Consider the following 22958-nt stretch of genomic DNA (forward strand, 5'->3'; position numbering starts at 1 on the left):
CCAGAACTGAGACTTTTACACTAGGTCTTAAAACATTGATGCTGTAACCCAAGTCATTGAATATTTATGGTGTGACTCAGGAGTTCTCACAAGTCATGGATGGAAAAAAAATGCAATTACCCAAGTGGTCAATACAAAATCTTAGAAATTTGTTTTTGGATTGCCACCTTCTTTGTTTATTTCCACTGATTTCTATGATGATTTCTATGTCCCACCAAAAAAGTTCAGTTGGTTCCTGAACCAGTTCTTTCCTATCTATATGAAAATAGCTACTTGAGCAAACATGGAGTGTATTACGGACAATTGATTATGTTGTTTAAGTGTATTTATTTTTTGTTTTACATGGTAGATCCCCTTATTTTTCTTATGAGACGGACCAAGACCTCCTATCAAAATAGAGTCCCTCAAAGTGAAAGTCGATTTTCTGACGGCGCCTTTTGGCCTGAAAAAACCTGTGCTGAAAGAGGCCGCAGCGGTGTTGGCTGCAGTTCCAGGTTCAGGGAAGCCGAAATCTGTAATCGTGGATCGCCACAAAGGACGTTACTCTGAAAACATGGACAACGAGTCCCAATATTCTGGGTACTCATATAAATCCGGGCAATCTCGGAGTTCACGCAAACACAGGTGAGACATTCTGCTTATACATTTTTGAGTAGAGTTTTATAAATGTAATTTGTCGTCTACATGACTCTTGACTTTTTGCATGTTGATGCTCAAAATGTTATTAGTTTATGCTAGCACTGATTTGTCCCAAAACATTGTTTCTCTTCTTGGCATGTAAAGTCACTCACAGACCTACACAGTAGGATTACTTTTCATGCTCATCTATGAACTAGACAACAACCATTATTCCGGGTGATCTCAATCATTGTAGTCATGGTGCCATCGCTTGGACCATCTCAAACTTATAATCTACTGTGGCCAAGTTTTGACCAGCCTTGTAGAGTTGAAATGTGTTCACGCCAATGCCAGAAAGAAATACCCAATGTGGTTTTTTTTTTTGTTTTTTTTTTTGAAAGCCTGTCATTTTCACCACACAGATATGTCTAGCAAAGAGAAAAGGTAGTGAGTCAAAGCAAGTAAGGCCATCAAATTCTAGCACCATGGCGAAATGCTTTACAAGGGTATGCTGTAGATTAACTTATCATGTAGAGTCCTGCTGCATTCATCCAAGTGACAGAGTGGGTATCCTCTAGCAAGTGTTCAGTTTCCATGCAGCGCCTCCACAGGAGAATTTAAAATTTACACCATTCTTACTAAAATCTACAGGCTTTCTATGTAATTCGTGGACCTGTTGGGTCCTCCAGAGTGTTTGTAACTGTATCCTAGAAATCCTTACTAAACAGATGTCCTACACTTTTTTTAGAATAACAATGTTATTGTCTTTTAAAATTTTATTCTATATATTGTTTCTTTTTTAGAGATCGAAGAGAAAGACATCGATCAAAAAGCAGAGATGGCAGTAGCCGGGGAGATAAGTCAGTCACAATTCAAGCTCCTGGAGAACCTTTACTAGACAATGAGTCCACGAGAGGAGAAGAGAGGGTACAATATTTATTGTTGGAATATTTTTTTTAACTTTTAGTTGGTACGGTAAATGTAAACCCTGCACACATCCTGGTACATACATTTTTCCATTTTAACTTCCCATTTGAATACTGCAGGGCATTGTTCAGTGACAGCCGTCCCCTTTCAATACTAAACCTTGCTGCCATCATGGGATTTTCCATATTCGGAGGCAAACAGCCACTTAACCCATTGGCCTCCTACACGGCGCAGAATATGACAGCATATTACACTGCAGAGCATTTCAACCGCTTCTGTCACCCGCTATCCTGGCGCCAGAAAGCCCTTGTGTCTAATTATTTTCCATGAGTGTCTGCAGAGGTAATTAGCAGAAGGCTTTATTGATTTTTTTTTTTCCGTGCCATTTATCTACATCCTAAAAGCAGTCACACTGCAGGGTTAATATTAACAGGCAGCTGGGTGTGAAAGAGAGATGTGCCCCGGACCCGCGCCGCTCTGGACGGGTGCCAGGGAGCGTTAATGAGCTGATCCGATGTCGCATTTCGGTGCACTGGGTAATTGTCAGGATTGTGCTATTGGGCAGCCATGATGTCATTGTCTTCCGGTCGTGTCAAGGGCACGAAGATACAATGTGCTAAAGCCGTGAGCCCTACTGTGGGAACTACATTATCCGGCCCTGCTGTACAATTTACTCCTCTTAGGTCTATTACGCATTGATTTGTAAAGGGACAAATGAGGGTTGCCCTACGGTGGCAGCACAAACCTAGATATTGTATAGAAGTATGTTTTACAAACTGCACAGTACTATTAGCTTATTTTTATAAATATATATTTATAATATATTCCGTATACACAATATATAAATGTGTGTATATATGTACAGTATATAGCTATTTGTGTATATTTGTGTGTATGTACATAATATATATACACAGACATAGCTACATAAATAGGCACATATTTATTTATATGTATACACAGTGGGGCAAAAATGTATTTAGTCAGTCAGCAATAGTGCAAGTTCCACCACTTAAAAAGATGAGGCGTCTGTAATTTACATCATAGGTAGACCTCAACTATGAGAGACAAACTGAGAAAAAAAAATCCAGAAAATCACATTGTCTGTTTTTTTTATCATTTTATTTGCATATTATGGGGGAAAATAAGTATTTGGTCAGAAACAAAATTTCATCTCAATACTTTGTAATATATCCTTTGTTGGCAATGACAGAGGTCAAACGTTTTCTGTAAGTCTTCACAAGGTTGCCACACACTGTTGTTGGTATGTTGGCCCATTCCTCCATGCAGATCTCCTCTAGAGCAGTGATGTTTTTGGCTTTTCGCTTGGCAACACGGACTTTCAACTACCTCCAAAGGTTTTCTATAGGGTTGAGATCTGGAGACTGGCTAGGCCACTCCAGGACCTTGAAATGCTTCTTACGAAGCCACTCCTTCGTTGACCTGGCGGTGTGCTTTGGATCATTGTCATGTTGAAAGACCCAGCCACGTTTCATCTTCAATGCCCTTGCTGATGGAAGGAGGTTTGCACTCAAAATCTCACGATACATGGCCCGATTCATTCTTTCATGTACCCGGATCAGTCGTCCTGGCCCCTTTGCAGAGAAACAGCCCCAAAGCATGATGTTTCCACCACCATGCTTTATAGTAGGTATGGTGTTTGATGGATGCAACTCCGTATTCTTTTTCCTCCAAACACGACAAGTTGTGTTTCTACCAAACAGTTCCAGTTTGGTTTCATCAGACCATAGGACATTCTCCCAAAACTCCTCTGGATCATCCAAATGCTCTCTAGCAAACTTCAGACGGGCCCGGACATGTACTGGCTTAAGCAGTGGGACACGTCTGGCACTGCTGGATCTGAGTCCATGGTGGCGTAGTGTGTTACTTATGGTAGGCCTTGTTACATTGGTCCCAGATCTCTGCAGTTCATTCACTAGGTCCCCCCGCGTGGTTCTTGGATTTTTGCTCACCGTTCTTGTGATCATTCTGACCCCACGGGGTGGGATTTTGCGTGGAGCCCCAGATCGAGGGAGATTATCAGTGGTCTTGTATGTCTTCCATTTTCTAATTATTGCTCCCACTGTTGATTTCTTCACTCCAAGCTGATTGGCTATTGCAGATTCAGTCTTCCCAGCCTGGTGCAGGGCTACAATTTTGTTTCTGGTGTCCTTTGACAGCTCTTTGGTCTTTACCATAGTGGAGTTTGGAGTCAGACTGTTTGAGGGTGTGCACAGGTGTCTTTTTATACTGATAACAAGTTTAAACAGGTGCCATTACTACAGGTAATGAGTGGAGGAAAGAGGAGACTCTTAAAGAAGAAGTTACAGGTCTGTGAGAGCCAGAAATCTTGATTATTTGTTTCTGACCAAATACTTATTTTCCACCATAATATGCAAAAAAAAATGATAAAAAAACAGACAATGTGATTTTCTGGATTTTTTTTTCTCAGTTTGTCTCCCATAGTTGAGGTCTACCTATGATGTAAATTACAGACGCCTCTCATCTTTTTAAGTGGTGGAACTTGCACTATTGCTGACTGACTAAATACTTTTTTGCCCCACTGTATACTCAGCTGTATAAATATATACACATTTATATGTATGTGAACACAGGGCACTCCAGCGGGTTTAATAGGACTCTGTCTACATCCTGGGGGACACATATCGACCCTCGTTTAAGATCCCGCTCACTGCCCCACATATTCCACCCCCTCTATTCAAACTTGTGGCGTTGAACACTTGTCACCATACAGGGTGCCCGCGACATGGCATCCGTGTTCCCTTGCGCCTTCCCTGCATGTTCCACTGTGAAATTGAAATTTTGCTGAGACGAGAACCATTGGGTGACCCAAGCATTCTTGGCATTTTTCATCCAGAATAAGCGTGAATGATCTGTCACCAAGCAAAATGGTCGACCAAGCAAATAAAATTGTAGGGATTCCAAGGCCCATTTAATGGCCAGGCACTCCTTCTCCACTACACTATAATTCTTCTCGCCTTGGGTGAGTTTCCTACTCAGGTAGGTGACCGGATGTTCCTCTCCATTCACCTCTTGAGACAGGACCACTCCAAGGCCTACCTCAGAGGCGTCCGTCTGCACGATGAAGTCTCTCTTGAAGTTGGGGCTGATGACGTGCTGTCCACACAGCGCCAACTTCATAGACTGGTATGCTTCTCCACCTGAGGGTTACACCAGATCATGACTGACTTCTTTCCCTTTAGGAAATCGATTAGGGGTTTTGTTCTCCCAGAGAAATTAGGTATAAACCTTTGGTAATACCCAGCGATTCCGAGAAGCGTTCTTACTTGTTTGGTGGTGACCGGTTGGGGCCAGTTCTGAATGGCCTCGATTTTATTTATTTGGGGTTTGATAACCGCACAGCCGTTTATGTAACCCAAGTACCAGGCTTCCTCGAGCCCTATCGCAAATTTCTTGGGATTCGCCGTCAAGCCCATGGCTCTGAGCGAATCTACTATCGCTTGTACCAAGGGCAAGTGGGTATGCCAGTCAGTACTAAAGATGATGATGTTATCGAAGTATGCCGACGCATAATTCCGATGGGGTTCCAACACTATGTCCATCAACCTCTGGAGTGTGGCAGGGGCCTCATGTAGTCTAAAGGGCAAGACTACATAATGAAAAAGACCCTCTGGTGTTATGAAGGCGGTATTTTTCTTTACCGACTCTGTAAGAGGCACCTGCCAATAACTCTTGGTCAGATTGAGCATGGTGAAGCACTGGGTCTGACCTAGGCATTCAATCAGCTCGTCCACCCGGGGAATTGGATGAAGGTCAAACTTCGACACCTTATTCAATTTGCAGAAGTCATTACAGAACCGTAATGATCCGTCCGGCTTCGGGATTAGCACAATGGGGCTAGCCCAGTCACTCCTGGATTCCTCAATTACTCCCACCTGGAGCATTTGTCTCACCACCCTCATGATGGCTTGTCTCCAGGCATGGGCACCTGGTATGGTTTCATTTGCACATTTACATGAGGCTTGGTGGCATTGTCATGCTGGATGACGGAGGTACAACCGGGTAATTCCGAGAATACATCTGCATTCTTTTGGAACCTCTTGATGCTGCTGTTTCAAAGAGTGTCTCTTATTTTTACCTTTTTCTTGGCCTTGTCCTTGGCCGGTGACAGAGGGTTCCCTGTTGGTATAACTGGGGTCGCCTCCGTGACCAGACATTCCCAGTCCTTCCACGCTTTCAACAGGTTGATGTGATACAGCTGTTTGGGTTTTCTTTTCCCGGGCTGGTAAACTCTATAGTTTACTTCTCCCACCTTTCTACGTATCTCATATGGCCCTTGCCACTTGGCCATGAGCTTACGCTCTGTGGTAGGCACTAGTACCCGCACCCGGTCCCCTTCTTTAAAGGTCCTGACCGTGGCTCTTTTTTTTTTTTTTATACATGCAGCTCTCCGTGGCCTGGGTATCCATCAGCTGCTGATTTGCTATGGGCTGTACTGCCGCAATCTGATCCTGCATGCTTGCTACATGCTCGATGACACTCTTATGCAGCATGGGCTCCTGTACTCATGTCTCCTTGGCTATATCCAGCAGTCCCCTCAGGTGCCTGCCATTCAATAGCTCAAATGGGGCGAACCTACACCTATGGTACCTCCCGGATAGCAAACATTAGATAGGGCAGCAACATATCCCAATTTCTCCCATCCTTGGCAACCACATTTTTAGCAAGGTTTTGAGGGTCTTATTATATCTCTCCACCAACCCATCAGTTTGTGGGTGGTACACCGTCGTACGTAGCTGTTTAATCGGGAGCATCTTGCAGAGCTCCTTGGTCACCATGGACATAAAGGAGTCCCCTGATCTGTATGAATCTCCTTTGATAGCCCAAGGTGACAAAACATGGCAGATAGCTTGCGGGCTATTAGCTTGGCCGAGGTGTGGTGGGGAGGTATCGTCTCTGGGTACCGTGTGGCGTAGTCCACTAGGACCACAATATGTTGATGGCCACGGGAGGATTTCACTATGGGGCCTACTAGATCCATTGGTATCTGCTCAAATGGTACCGCTTTGATAGGCAAAGGTACCAATGGACTTCGGTAGTTTGCGGTGGGTGAGGATAGCTGGCACTCCAGACATGTGTCACCGTGCCTCTAGACCTTCGCGTAGACCTCAGGCAAAAAAAAAATGCTACAGAATGGGCCCCCAAGTGCCCTCCTAGCATGTGGGTGTGAGCCATGTCACACACTGCCCGAGGGTAGGATTGGGACACCACCAGCTGTTCCACCACCTCATCCCAGACTTGATCCACCCAGTATCCTGGTGGATAACCATGCGGGGAAAAATTGTCTCAGAACATTGCTGAGCTACTCCATTAATTTCAATCACCCTTTTTCATGCTCGGGCCAGGGTGGAATCCTGGAGCTGAGCTGTCCCGAGCTTACAAGGGGACACTTACAGCTCAGGAATCGGTGTGGTCTCCTCGACCTCTCCTGCCCATAGCTCTAGGGAAAGCCTATTGTGCTACACTCTGTCCCTATGTTGGCGACCCCTACAGCAGGCTTCCCCAACTCGAGATCTTCGGGTTCCACGCCCGGAATAGCATTTACCTTGGGAGGGTTAACCCTGGTTTCCCACAGGGACCAGAAAAGGGGCAAATCTCTTCCCAACACAGTCCCATATGGAAGAATCTTTACCACTATCACCACATGTCTTATTTCTCCACACGGGTGGAAAACATAACCTCCGCTGTCGAGTACTCTTGGAGTTCTCCATGTATTTTACCACCCCCACTTTCCAACCATTGGGATTGTCTCCAGCAACAAGGGACACATTAACCAGAGTCAGTAAGCTCTCCCAAGTCCAAGAGAGCGTCTGTCTGATACCTGTTAACGAGTACCTTGCACAATTGGAGTTCGTTACTGACAGTGCCTGTATTGACTGTGCAGACTGGCTGGGCGTACATAGACACATGGCGAGTATACCTGCAGTCCATGGGTTTAGCGGTCAGGGGACAGTTGGCAGCCACATGTCCGGGCCCTGGCACCGCCAACACTTGATAGCTGTGGCGCGACTGGATCTTGGGGCTGAGTTAGGGTTCACAGTTCTGCTGTAACTCATCCTTCAGGGTACCCTCTCCGTATGGGCTCAGTCCTGATTGATTGGCCCCAGTAGAGAGTCACAGACTTTTCCCAGGCTCCTGGGTTGGTGGGGCTCGATGTGGCAGCTGTAATGGAGCCGTGTCCCATATAAAATCCGGAGTGGTCGGGTACCGCTCAATCAGTCCTACCACCTGGTCCAGAGAGCCCGAATCCCCTTGCCCCACCAAACACTGTATGGCTGCTGGCAGAGCTCTCACCAGCCGGTCGACCACCACCCTCTCCACCATCTGGGCTGGAGTCCAAGTCTCAGGTTGGAGCCACCTTTTCACAAGCTGCAGTAAGTCATATACCTGAGACCGGACTGGCTTGGGCCTCCACAAAAGTCCAATAAAACACCCATTGTGCTCTCACGTAGGTATGAACCCCCAGTCAGGAAAGAATCTCGCCTTTTAACTTGGTGTAGTCCTGGGTGTCCTCCTGACTGAGTTCAAAGTAGGCCTTTAACGCGTCACGCCTCAGGAACGGAGCCATGACTTCGGCCCAGTGGCAGTTGTCAGGTTCTTCCGCTCTGCCGTGGGTTCATAGATGGTGCAGAAAGCTTTCACGTGGTCTTCCCCGACTCAGTTTCCTCAAATCGAACTGGACGTTGTATCAAGCCTCGCAACCTTCCAGGCTCTGCGCTGGAGGTGCCTCACGCAAGGCTGCAATTTGCTGCAGCAACAGGTTATTGGTCTGTTGCTGTGTGAGGACCAGCTGCCTCAGGATTTCCTCCATTTTGACCGCAGGCCTGGGATGCAGTGTGGCAGGCCTAATGACAGACATGTGGAACACTTGCCAAGGCCTAGGGGATACTCTGTATTGGGTCCGGTACTTAAAGGGGATGTGTCACAGCAGCGGTGACCCAGTAGGGGGCCCTGGGTGCCCAAATAAAAGGGATGGTCTTTAAAGGGGTTTGAATAAAGTTTGTAAAATAGGAAATATTCGTGACGCCACCTGTGGTACTCGATCAAGGGTGACCGACGGTGCTTAAAGGGGTCCTCTAGGGGTGATAGTACTACAGCAAAGATGGTATCGCTTCCCACAGGTGAAGCTGGGTCACCAGGGCTCCGGTATGTTTGGCAAGGATAGTGTGGTGCTGGAAATAAAGGGAGGACACAGGGTTGCAGTCTCTTTACCTGGTTTGTAGGCAGCCTCAGTCCAGGGTACCAGCAACAGGTGTCGATGATGTCCAGGTAGCCTGAAAACGAGTGGGGTTCCCTTTGCCAGGTCAGATAAGGAGCCTTCCACTATGCGCTGAATAATAGGCCCTTGCTGCCTGCGGCTTTCTGACAAGGTCCTCTTACTCTGTAGGTGACTCCGGGCTCTGGATGTTGCTGTACCTCAAAGTGTTATGTGGGCAAGTCACTTTCAATTTACTGCCCTTCAGTTCTGCTGTGGGACATGTAGTTCCACACAGCCTCAGGCTCCTGGTGCTCGGTTTCTGCGCTTCAGCCTAGAAGCCCAGTCACTGCTCTCTTCCAGCTCCTTAGTTCACCCATTCTCCTTCCTCTTTCACTGTCTCACACAATCTAACTAACTCCTCCTCCAGACCAGAATGTATATCTATCTAGGAAAGCTCCCCTGAAACCGGATCTAGAGCTCCCCATTCTGGCCTGGAGTCAGAAGTTGTTGCATGTACAGTTTACCTGTCAAAGGAATCCTCCTCGTTTCCAGGCATGACATCACCCTCCCCGAAAGGAGGGAAGCACCACTGTGGTACCCGAACTCCTGGGGTGCCACACATGCAGCTGGCATTGGGGGTATGCCTCAATTCAAACTGCCCACATTCTCCAACCAAATGTAGTGCAGTGGTGTTCTCACTGTGTAGTGATGAGGCAGTGACCCAGGAAAGTTCAAAGTAAATGTAGTTTTAATGTCCAAAACTTACAAACAAAACAAACGGTATCCTCCGGATCGCAGCCGGGAAAACAAGACAGTCCGTAAATGCTTCCGGTTGCTGAGGGCGACTGCACCGCCATATTCTGCCGCAAGGTGCCAGGTGCTCGCTCTGCTTGGTTCTGTGTTCCCTCACACAGGCTGAGCTTTTGCAGAGCCATCTGCTCAGCACCTTGCAAACCCTCTGCTGCAGGGGATTTAACAAAGAACCTGTGGCCGTAGGTCATAGCAATCCCGGGCTGAAGAGGAAATGGACCGCCCCACTACCTTCCAAGTTTGGGTATCCCTAGACATAATTATTGTTAATTGTGAACCGTTATGCAAGTTGAAAATCAAATGATCTCTTAAAGGCTTCAAGTTAAAGATTACATGTTTCCTTTGTAATTTTTATGGGGGGCGGGGCTTGCTTTCCTTTCAGCTTTTAGATTTTAAAAAAATTACAAAAAGTAAAATGGTGTGATGCAAAAGTTTGGGTATGCTGCATGGTTAGTATCTAATGATCGCCCCCGGAAGAAGCAAGGGCGAAACGCGCGTTGGGGCGAGTGGGAATAAGCCAGGGTGGACGCACAGTATCTAGGACCTGCTGGAGGTAATATCAACATTCTACCTTTCTTCTATTTTTGACTAGCCTGTTGGTATCGGTATTAGGGGATCTTTATGAGGTGGGGGTATGTTAACTATCTAGTGGTTTATACGATGGCCGTATTAACATGGACACAGTTATCATTAAGTGGATGCAGATAGCACCTTATATTTAACTTTGTGTTCCATGAGGAGGCTTGCTTGTGATTTTTAGATACGTACTTTATTGGTCTGATGATAATATAGGGTGTCTTTTTTGGCGTTCCCATGGGGTATTACCTGGAAGAAATTATGTAGCTTTTTAATATGTATATGTATTGTCTTTATGTTTTGGTTTGTGTAATAAAATTTATTTAAACTTTTAATCAATGGTCGGCTTCTTTGGGATGATGGTTTATTTACTGCCATCTTGTGGTTGTTTATGGTTAGTATCTAGTAGCACCCCATTTTTGAAAGGATGTTCAGCTTGTAAATACTTTTTGTAGCAAGCCAGGGTTTGAGGAATTTTCATCTTTTCTTCCTTGGAGAATTTTTCCAGTTCTGTGGGATTCCTGGGTCGTCTTGCATACACTGTTATTTTGAGGTCTATCCAGATATTTTCAATGATGTTCACATCAGGGGACTGTTAGGTCCATTGTAAAACTTTCAACTTGTGGCTATTGAGGTTGTCTGTTGTAGATGTTGACGTGTATTCAGGATCATTATCCATTTGTGGCCTCTTTTCATCTTCATCTTTTTTTTTCAGGTGGTGCTATGTTCGCATCAGTTTGATGAGATTTCATTGAATTCATTCTTCCCTCTACCTGTGAAATATTTTCCGTACCATTGGCTGCAACACAACCCCAAAGCATGATTGATCGACCCCTGTCTTAACCCCTTAATCCCATTTGACGTACTATCCCGTCAAGGTGACCTGGGACTTAATTCCTAGGGAAGGGATAGTGCGTCATAGCGATCGGCCACGCTCACGGGGGACCGCGGCTGGGTGTCAGCTGACTATCGCAGCGGACATCCGGCACTATGTGCCAGGAGCGGTCACGGACCACCCCCGGCACATTAACCCCCAGCACACTGCGATCAAACATGATTGCAGCGTTCCAGGGGCATAGTGAAGCATTGCGCAGGGAGGGGGCTCCCTGCGGGCTTCCCTGAGACCCTCGGTACAAGGCGATGTGCTCACCTTGTACCGAGCGTCTCCTCCCTGCAGGCCTCGGATCCAAAATGGCCATGGGGCTGCATTTGGGTCCTGCAGGGAGGTGGCTTACCAAGTGCCTGGTAAGCTTGCAGCCCTGCATGTCAGATCGCTGATCTGACACAGTGCACTGCAAAGTGTCAGATCGGCGATCTGACCTTATAACATGATGCCCCCCCCCCCCCCCCATCCCGGGGCAATGTCCTAAAGTACAAAAAAAAATTTTTTAGTTGTGTTAAAAAAAATAAAAAAATATTCCTAAATAATGAAAAAATATATATATTGTTCCCATAAATACATTTCTTTATATAAAAAAAGCAATAAAAGTACACATATTTAGTATCGCTGCGTCCGTAACGACCCGACCTATAAAACTGTCCCACTAGTTAACCCCTTCAGTCAACACCGTTAAAAAAAGAGGCAAAAACAACGCATTATCATCATACCGCCGAACAAAAAGTGGAATAGCACGCGATCAAAAAGACAGATATAAAAACCATGGTACCACTGAAATCGTCATCTTGTACTGCAAAAAACGAGCCACCATACAGCGTCATCAGCGGAAAAATAAAAATTATAGTACTCAGAATAAAGCGATGCAAAAATAATTATTTTTTCTATAAAATACCTTTTATCGTGTAAAAGCGCCAAAACATAAAAAATGATATAAATGAGGTATCGCTGTAATCGTACTGACCCGAAGAATAAAACTGCTTTATCCATTTTACCAAACGCGGAATGTTATAAACGCCCCCCCAAAGAATTTCATTAATAGCTGTTTTTTGGTCATACTGCCTCACAAAAATCAGAATAAAAAGCGATTAAGAAATGTCACGTGCCCGAAAATGTTACCAATAAAAACGTCAACTTGTCCCGCAAAAAACAAGACCTCACATGACTCTGTGGACGTAAATATGGAAAAATTATAGCTCTCAAAATGTGGGAACGCAAAAAAATATTTTTTGCAATAAAAAGCGTCTTTCAGTGTGTGACTGCTGCCAGTCATAAAAATCCGCTAAAAAACCCACTATAAAAGTAAATCAAACCCCCCTTCATCACCCCCTTAGGGAAAAGTACAAAAAATTAAAAAAATGTATTTACCGTATATACTCGAGTATAAGCCGAGATTTTCAGCCCATTTTTTTGGGCTGAAAGTCCCCCTCTCGGCTTATACTCGAGTCATATACCCGGGTGTCAGCAGGGGAGGGGGAGCGGGGGCTGTGTAGTTATACTTACCTGCTCCCAGCGCGGTCCCTGCAGTCCCTGGCTTCTCCGGCGCTGCAGATTCTTCCTGCACTGAGCGGTCACATGGCACCGCTCATTACAGAAATGAATAGGCAGCTCCACCCCCATAGGGGAGGAGCCGCATATTCATTGCTGTAAATGATCGGTGCCATGTGACCGCTCAATTACAGGAAGAAGCTGCAGCGCCGGAGAAGCCAGGGACTGCAGGGACCGCGCCGCAGCAGGTAAGGGGAGCGCAGCGCTATAATTACCTGCTCCTCGCTCCGGCTCCGTCTGCAGCGTCCTCTAGCAATGACGCTCAGGTTAGAGGGCGCTGTGACGTAGTCAGTGCGCGCCCTCTGCTGAGCGTCAGTGCTGGAGACGGAGCCGCACGAGGAGCAGGTAATTATTGAAAGCGCCGGCGTCCTGAGAAGAGAGGTGAGTATGTGATTTTTTTTTTTTTTTATGGCAGCACCAGCAGCATTCTAAGGAGCACCTATGGGGCCATAAAGGTGCAGAGCATATAAGGGGCACAGCATTATAAGGAGCAGCTATGGGGCCATAAAGGTGCAGAGCATATATGGGGCACAGCATTATAAGGAGCACCTATGGGGCAATAAAGGTGCAGAGCATATAAGGGGCACAGCATTCTAAGGAGCACCTATGGGGCCATAAAGGTGCAGAGCATACAGTGGGGCAAAAAAGTATTTAGTCAGTCAGCAATAGTGCAAGTTCCACCACTTAAAAAGATGAGAGGCGTCTGTAATTTACATCATAGGTAGACCTCAACTATGGGAGACAAACTGAGAAAAAAAAATCCAGAAAATCACATTGTCTGTTTTTTTAACATTTTATTTGCATATTATGGTGGAAAATAAGTATTTGGTCAGAAACAAAATTTCATCTCAATACTTTATAATATATCCTTTGTTGGCAATGACAGAGGTCAAACGTTTTCTGTAAGTCTTCACAAGGTTGCCACACACTGTTGTTGGTATGTTGGTCCATTCCTCCATGCAGATCTCCTCTAGAGCAGTGATGTTTTTGGCTTTTCGCTTGGCAACACGGACTTTCAACTCCCTCCAAAGGTTTTCTATAGGGTTGAGATCTGGAGACTGGCTGGGCCACTCCAGGACCTTGAAATGCTTCTTATGAAGCCACTCCTTCGTTGCCCTGGCGGTGTGCTTTGGATCATTGTCATGTTGAAAGACCCAGCCACGTTTCATCTTCAATGCCCTTGCTAATGGAAGGAGGTTTGCACTCAAAATCTCACGATACATGGCCCCATTCATTCTTTCATGTACCCGGATCAGTCGTCCTGGCCCCTTTGCAGAGAAACAGCCCCAAAGCATGATGTTTCCACCACCATGCTTTACAGTAGGTATGGTGTTTGATGGATGCAACTCAGTATTCTTTTTCCTCCAAACATGACAAGTTGTGTTTCTACCAAACAGTTCCAGTTTGGTTTCATCACACCATAGGACATTCTCCCAAAACTCCTCTGGATCATCCAAATGCTCTCTAGCAAACTTCAGACGGGCCCAGACATGTACTGGCTTAAGCAGTGGGACACGTCTGGCACTGCAGGATCTGAGTCCATGGTGGCGTAGTGTGTTACTTATGGTAGGCCTTGTTACATTGGTCCCAGCTCTCTGCAGTTCATTCACTAGGTCCCCCCGCATGGTTCTGGGATTTTTGCTCACCGTTCTTGTGATCATTCTGACCCCACGGGGTGGGATTTTGCGTGGAGCCCCAGATCGAGGGAGATTATCAGTGGTCTTGTATGTCTTCCATTTTCTAATTATTGCTCCCACTGTTGATTTCTTCACTCCACGCTGGTTGGCTATGGCAGATTCAGTCTTCCCAGCCTGGTGCAGGGCTACAATTTTGTTTCTGGTGTCCTTTGACAGCTCGTTGGTCTTCACCATAGTGGAGTTTGGAGTCAGACTGTTTGAGGGTGTGCACAGGTGTCTTTTTATACTGATAACAAGTTTAAACAGGTGCCATTACTACAGGTAATGAGTGGAGGAAAGAGGAGACTCTAAAAGAAGAAGTTACAGGTCTGTGAGAGCCAGAAATCTTGATTGTTTGTTTCTGACCAAATACTTATTTTCCACCATAATATGCAAAAAAAATGATAAAAAAACAGACAATGTGATTTTCTGGATTTTTTTTTCTCAGTTTGTCTCCCATAGTTGAGGTCTACCTATGATGTAAATTACAGACGCCTCTCATCTTTTTAAGTGGTGGAACTTGCACTATTGCTGACTGACTAAATACTTTTTTGCCCCACTGTATATGGGGCACAGCATTATAAGGAGCATCTATGGGGCCATAAAGGTGCAGAGCATATATGGGGCACAGCATTATAAGGAGCATCTATGGGGCCATAATCAAAGGTGCAGAGCATATAAGGGGCACAGCATTATAAGGAGCACCTATGGGGCCATAAAGGTGCAGAGCATATATGGCACAGCATTATAAGGAGCACCTATGGGGCCATAAAGGTGCAGAGCATATATGGGGCACAGCATTATAAGGAGCACCTATGGGGCCATAAAGGTGCAGAGCATATATGGGGCACAGCATTATAAGGAGCACCTATGGGGCCATAAAGGTGCAGAGCATATAAGGGGCACAGCATTATAAGGAGCACCTATGGGGCCATAAAGGTGCAGAGCATATATGGGGCACAGCATTATAAGGAGCATCTATGGGGCCATAAAGGTGCAGAGCATATATGGGGCACAGCATTATAAGGAGCACCTATGGGGCCATAATCAACGGTGCAGAGCATATATGGGGCACAGCATTATAAGGAGCACCTATGGGGCCATAAAGGTGCAGAGCATATATGGGGCACAGCATTATAAGGAGCACCTATGGGGCCATAAAGGTGCAGAGCATATATGGGGCACAGCATTATAAGGAGCATCTATGGGGCCATAAAGGTGCAGAGCATATAAGGGGCACAGCATTATAAGGAGCATCTATGGGGCCATAATCAAAGGTGCAGAGCATATAAGGGGCACAGCATTCTAAGGAGCACCTATGGGGCCATAAAGGTGCAGAGCATATAAGGGGCACAGCATTCTAAGGAGCACCTATGGGGCCATAAAGGTGCAGAGCATATATGGGGCACAGCATTATAAGGAGCACCTATGGGGCCATAATCAAAGGTGCAGAGCGTATATGGCACAGCATTATAAGGAGCATCTATGGGGCCATAATCAAAGGTGCAGAGCATATATGGCACAGCATTATAAGGAGCATCTATGGGGCCATAATGAAAGGTGCAGAGCATATATGGCACAGCATTATAAGGAGCATCTATGGGGCCATAATCAAAGGTGCAGAGCATATATGGCACAGCATTATGAGGGGCATCTATGGGGCCATAATGAAAGGTGCAGAGCATATATGGCACAGCATTATAAAGAGCATCTATGGGGCCATAATCAAAGGTGCAGAGCATATATGGCACAGCATTATAAGGAGCACCTATGGGGCCATAATCAACGGTGCAGAGCATATATGGCACAGCATTATAAGGAGCACCTATGGGGCCATAATCAAAGGTGCAGAGCATATATGGCACAGCATTATAAGGAGCATCTATGGGGCCATAATCAAAGGTGCAGAGCATATATGGCACAGCATTATAAGAAGCATCTATGGGGCCATAATCAACGGTGCAGAGCATTCTATATAGCACAGTTGTATATGGAGCATCTATGGGGCAATAATGAACGGTATGGAGCATCTATTTTTATTTTTGAAATTCACCGGTAGCTGCTGCATTTTCTACCCTAGGTTTATACTCGAGTCAATAAGTTTTCCCAGTTTTTTGTGGCAAAATTAGGGGGGTCGGCTTATACTCGGGTCGGCTTATACTCGAGTATATACGGTATTTCCATTTTCCCATTGGGGCTAGGGTTGGCGCTAGGGTTGGCGCTAGGGTTAGGGCTAGGGTTTGGATTACGGTTGGGATTAGGGTTAGGGGTGTGTCAGGGTTAGGGGTGTGGTTATGGTTGGGATTAGGGTTAGGGGTGTGTTTGGATTAGGGTTTCAGTTAGAATTGTGGTTTTCCACTGTTTAGGCACATCAGGGGCTCTCCAAACGCGACATAGCATTCGATCTTCCCTTCCGAGCTCTCCCGTGCGCCCAAACAGGGGTTTACCCCAACATATGGGGTATCAGCGTACTCAGGACAATTTGGACAACAACTTCTGGCATCCAATTTCTCTTGTTGCTCTTGGGAAAATAAAAATTTGGGGGGCTAAAAAAAACATTTTTGTTAAAGAAAAAAAAATGATTTTTTATTTTCACGACTCTGCATTATAAACTGTAGTGAAACACTTGGGGGTTCAAAGTTCTCACAACACATCTAGATAAGTTCTTTGGGGGTCTAGTTTCTAATATGGGGTCACTTGTGGGAGGTTTCTACTGTTTGGGTACATCAGGGGCTCTGCAAATACAACGTGACGCCTGCAGACCAATCCATCTAAGTCTGCATTCCAAATGGCGCTCCTTCCCTTCCGAGCTCTGCCATGCGCCCAAATGGTGGTTACCCCACACATATAGGGTATCAGCGTACTCAGGACAAATTGCACAACAACTTTTGTGGTCCAATTTCTCCTGTTAACCTTGGGAAAATACAAAACTGGGGGCTAAAAAATATTTTTTGTGAAAAAATATTATATTTTATTTTTACGGTTCTACAGTATAATCTTCTGTGACGCACTTGGTGGGTCAAAGTGCTCACCACACATCTAGATAAGTTCCTTAGGGGGTCTACTTGCCAAAATGGCGTCACTTGTGGGGGGGGTTTTTTCAATGTTTAGGCACATTAGTGGCTCTCCAAACGCAACATGGCGTCCCATCTCAATTCCAGACAATTTTTCATTGAAAAGTCAAATGGTGCTCCTTCCGTTCTGAGCTCTGCCATGCGCCCATACAGTGGTTTACCCCCAGATATGGGGTATCGGGGTACTCAGGACAAATTGTACAACAACTTTTGGGGTCCATTTTTCCCTGTTACCCTTGGTAAAATAAAACAAATTGGAGCTGAAATAAATTGTTTGTGAAAAAAAAATTAAATGTTCATTTTTTTTTTAAACATTCCAAAAATTCCTGTGAAGCACTAGAAGGGTTAATAAACTTCTTGAATGTGGTTTTGAGCACCTTGAGGGGTGCAGTTTTTAGATTGGTGTCACACTTGGTTATTTACTATCATATAGACCCCTCAAAATGACTTCAAATGTGATGTGGTCCCTAAAAAAAAAATGGTGTTGTAAAAATGAGAAATTGCTGGTCAACTTTTAACCCTTATAACTCCCTAAAAAAAAAAATTGTTTCCAAAATTGTCCTGATGTAAACTAGACATGTGGGAAATGTTACTTATTAAGTATTTTGTGTGACATATCTCTGTGATTTAAGGGCATTTAAATTCAAATTTGGAAAATTGCGAAATTTTCAAAATTTTCTCCAAATTCCAGTTTTTTTTCACAGATAAGTACAGGTAATATCAAAGAAATTTTACCACTATCATGAAGGACAATATGTCTTGAGAAAAAAATGTCAGAATCACTGGGATCCCTTGAAGCGTTCCAGAGTTATAACCTCATAAAGAGACAGTGGTCAGAATTGTAAAAATTGGCCTGGTCATTAACGTTCAACCACCCTTGGGGCTTAAGGGGTTAATGGTTGACGAAATGTTCTTTTCCTGAAATTCTGTGCCCTTATTCTCCACATAATCCTTTGATCATTGTGGCCAAAGAGTTCTATTTTATCCTCATTGGTCAACAGCACGTGTTTCCAAAATGCATCAGGCTTGTTTAGATGTTCTATGCTTCTGAAGCTTAGAGATTTTCTTCTGATAACTCTTCCATGAAGGCCATATTTGTGCAGGTGTCTGAACAGTAGAACAATGTACCACAACTCCAGATTGTGGCAAATCTTTCTGAAGGTGTTTTGCAGTAAAGCAGGGTTTCTGATTTGCCTCTCTAGCAATCCTATGAGCAGCTCTCACTAAAATTTTGCTTGGTGTTCCAGACCTTACCTTGACCTCCACTGTTCCTGTTAACAGCCATTTCTTAATTACATTTCAAACTGAGGAAAGGGCAACTTGAAAATGTTTTGCTATCTTCTTATAGCCTTCTCTGTTATGAACAGGTGATTCAGAACCACAATGGACCTTGTAGTTCAGAGCACACAAAGTGACCTGACAATTACCAAAAACATAGGACGAGCTCTGAGACGTGGGAACTCTGCTGACCGCAATCCCTAATCCTATCCAACCACACTAAAGGTAGCCGTGGATTGCTCCTGACCAGTCCTATGCGCCTCGAGCACAGCCTGAGAAACTAGCTAGCCCTAAGAAAGAAAAATAAGCCTACCTTGCCTCAGAGAAATACCCCAAAGGAAAAGGCAGCCCCCCACATATAATGACTGTGAGTTGAGATGAAAATACAAACGCAGAGATGAAATAGATTTAGCAAAGTGAGGCCCAACTTACTGAACAGACCGAAGATAGGAAAGATAGCTTTGCGGTCAACACAAAACCCTACAAACAACCACGCAGAGGGGGCAAAAAGACCCTCCACACCGACTAACGGTACAGAGGTGCTCCCTCTGCGTCCCAGAGCTTCCAGCAAGCAAGAAAAACCAATATAGCAAGCTGGACAGAAAAAATAGCAAACAAAAATAACACAAGCAAAACTTAGCTTATGCAGGATAGACAGGCCACAGGAACGATCCAGGAGAAAGCAAGACCAATACTGGAACATTGACTGGAGGCCAGGGTCAAAGCACTAGGTGGAGTTAAATAGAGCAGCACCTAACGACTTAACCTCATCACCTGAGGAAGGAAACTCAGAAGCCGCAGTACCACTGTCATCCACCAAAGGAAGCTCATAGACAGAACCAGCCGAAGTACCACTCACGACCACAGGAGGGAGCCTGGCCACAGAATTCACAACACTTCTCCTGCTTTGTGGGCCTCTACCATTTTCATTTTCAGAGTGCAAGGCAGCTGCTTAGAAGATCTCTCAGGCTAATTAAGGTCTTAAAGTGCCGTCACCCATAACGATATCGTTAACAAAATCATTGTGTGACAGCGACCAACGATCAGGCCCCTGCTGGGAGATCGTTGGTCGCTGGGGAAAGTCCAGCACTTTATTTTGTCACTGGATCTCCCGCTGACATTGCTGAATCGGCGTGTGTGACGCCGATTCAGCGATGTGTTCACTAGTAACCAGGGTAAATATCGGGCTACTAAGCGCAGGGCCGCGCTCAGTAACCCGATGTTTACCCTGGTTACCGTTGTAAATGTGAAAAAACAAACACTACACACTTACATTCCCGGTGTCTGGTCATGTCCTTCGCCGTCAGCTTCCCGCACTGACTGGTGAGTGCCGGCCAGCCGTAAAGCACAGCACAGCGGTGACGTCACCGCTGTACTTTACGGCCGGCGCTCAGTCAGTGCGGGAAGCTGAAGGCGAGGGACATGACCAGACACCGGGATTGTAAGTATGTAGTGTTTGTTTTTTTACATTTACAACGGTAACCAGGGTAAACATCGGGTTACTAAGCGCGGCCCTGCGCTTAATAACCCCATGTTTACCCTGGTTACCCGGGGACTTCGGGATCATTGGTCGCTGGAGAGCTGTCTGTCTGACCAAACAGCGACGCTGCAGCGATCGACATCGTTGTCGGTATCGCTGCAGCGTCGCTTAGTGTGACGGTACCTTTAAACCTTGGTCAAAGTTATCTGAGCACACATCTCCACAGGTGCCCAAAGTTTTTCATCAGCCAATTTTACTCTTTGTAATTTTTAACCCCTTCCCGACATGCACGCTATATGTTTGGCACAGCAGGAGCTGTGCGTGCATGTGTGAGCGCTATATGAGAGCTGATACCCTGCAGCAATGTCAACAATCTGTGCTAGCACCGATCACGGGCGTTTAACCCCTCTGATGCCACTGTGAATAGTGGCAGTGACAAATGGGCATCACAGAGGGAGAGAGCTCCCTCTCTTCTCCCATCAGCACAACACAATTGCGATCTCGTTGTGCCAATGGTCTCCATGGTGATCCCGAGCCAAAAAATGGCCGTGGGGTCATCCAGGAACTGTGGCCTGTAAGTTCCTTCTCAGAGCCTGAGCTAACATGCCAACCTGCCTGCGATACACTGTTCTAATGCCCTGCAATTCAAAAGCATTGCAAGTGTATTTGACCTGCAATCTGTCAGTGGAAAGTTGATGTGCCTTCCTGGGACAGGGTTAAAGAAGAAATGCTTTCAAAAATTGTAAAAAAAAAAAATACCTTAAAAGAAATCTCAAAATAAAGAACAAAAAAAACTAATCCAATAAATACATTTATTTATGTAAAAACAAAAATAGTACACCTATTTTGCATCGCCGCGTCTGGATCGATCCAAACTATTCCGCTATTTATATATCGTTGTAATCCTCCTGACCCGAAGAATAAAACGGCTTTATTACATGTAAGGCTGGTTTCACACTTGCATTTTTGTCTGCAGCGTTTTTTTTCAAAAAAACGCATGCGTTTTTTTCCCTATATTTAACATTGAAAACGCATGCGTTTTTTTGTGTACGCGTTTGGTCGCGTTTTTTGACGCATGCGTTTTTTTACTGCATGCGTTCATTTTCTGAAATGCTACTTGTAGTATTTTTAGAAGCGTTTTTTGGAGCAAAAAAAAACGCATGCGTTTTCATGCGGTTTTTTTTGGGTCAAAAAATATATTGGAGTCAATGGGGACGCATACGTTTTTTTGGTGCATGCGTTTTTTGCGGTAAAAAACGCGTGCTTTTTTTATTAAAAAAACAGAAAACACACTGATATGCCACCCCCCAACATAAAGGTGATAAAGGGAACCTAACCCTACCCCTAACCCTACCCCTAACCCTAACCCTACCCCTAACCCTAAGGGATCCTAACCCTAACCCTACCCCTAACCCTAAGGGATCCTAACCCTAACCCTAATCCCTTTATGGTTAGGGGTAGGGTTAGGGTAGGGTTAGGGTTACGATCCCTTAGGGGTAGGGGTAGGGTTAGGGGTAGGGTTAGGATCCCTTAGGGTTAGGGGTAGGGTTAGGGGTAGGATCCCTTTAGGGTTAGGGTTATGATCCCTACACCTACCCCTACCCCTAACCTTAACTATATCTGTTTAGAGTGTTTTTTTTTACTTTATTTTGATGATTTGCAGCTGTCACACATTTCTCAGCATGCATTTAAAAAACGCAAACGCATGTAAAAACGCATGTAAACGCGTCAAAACGCCGCGTTTTTTTCACCACATGCAAAAACGCATGCGGCAAAAAAACGCAGCGTTTACATGCGTTTTTTCACCATGCGTTTTTTGCGTTTTTTACCGCAAAAACGCACCCGAAAAAACGCCAATGTGAAACCAGCCTAACTCATGTGGAACGGCATAGAAAAAAAAAACTAGTCCCAAATTGCTTGTTTTTAGTGCATTTTTCAGCATTTTTTCACCACCCCTGCATTTCAGTGTGTGAAAAAAAAAAAAAAACATGAAAAGTGACATGCTCCATTATGCAAAAAAAACATGCAAAGCACAAAATCCTGATGACAAAAAACAATGTGTGTACATGAGAATTGGATGGTACTGTAAAACGCAGCTGAAAATTTGCATTAAAAAAAATCACTGCAAAAACACTTAGTGTGAACTTAGTCTTAGTGTGTGACAGCAGCCAAGCCTAAAAAGACAATATAAATCTGGTATCGCTGTAAGTGCACCAACCTGAAGAATAAAGTAGTCTAATCACTTATACCTAGTGTTAAGCGATACCTTCCGATATTTGAAAGGCTAGGTTCCCATTGCGTTAATGGGACCGCGCTAACGGACAGCGTTGCACGGCGAAATTAACGCCGTGCAACGCGTCCGTTAGTGCGCCCATTAACAGCAATGGGAACGCGCATCACTAGCGCGTGCCATTTTTGGCATTGGCTAGCGATGTGCGGTCCATTCCCAGCTCTCGCAGATCGGAGATCTGCGAGAGCGGGGACGTTTAACGCGACCCCTTTACAACACATTGCGTTAGTGCAATCCGTTTAGCGCCTAGCGCTAGCGGATTGCGCTAACGCAATCTGAACCTAGCCAAAGTATCGGTATCGGATGGTATCGGCCGATACCGGCAAAATATCGGATCTTACCGATACCCGATACCAATGCAAGTCAATGGGACACAAATATCGGAATGTATCCTGGATGCTTCACAGGGTCTGAAGGAGAGGAAACTCTCCTTCAGGTCCTGGGATCCATATTAATGTAAAAAATAAAGAATAAAAATAAAAAATATGAATATACTCACCCCTCGGACGAACCCTGGCTGTCACTGCTGCGAGCGTCCGCCTCCGT

General features: G+C 45.2%; 1 protein-coding gene across 2 annotated transcripts in view; it reads left to right on the forward strand.

Moving 5' to 3' along the window:
- Nucleotides 1-22958, forward strand: part of VANGL2 (VANGL planar cell polarity protein 2) — a 138867-nt gene that overhangs the window by 82223 nt on the left and 33686 nt on the right. For both annotated transcript variants that reach the window (XM_069727429.1, XM_069727437.1), the window contains exons 3-4: nt 350-624; nt 1422-1545. In XM_069727429.1, the coding sequence (XP_069583530.1) occupies nt 554-624; nt 1422-1545 (195 nt within the window). In that variant the 5' untranslated portion in view covers nt 350-553. The remainder of the gene's footprint in view (nt 1-349; nt 625-1421; nt 1546-22958) is intronic.

The sequence above is a fragment of the Ranitomeya imitator genome, chromosome 1 (genome assembly GCF_032444005.1).
Source record: "Ranitomeya imitator isolate aRanImi1 chromosome 1, aRanImi1.pri, whole genome shotgun sequence".
In the NCBI taxonomy this organism is placed as follows: Eukaryota; Metazoa; Chordata; class Amphibia; order Anura; family Dendrobatidae; genus Ranitomeya; species Ranitomeya imitator.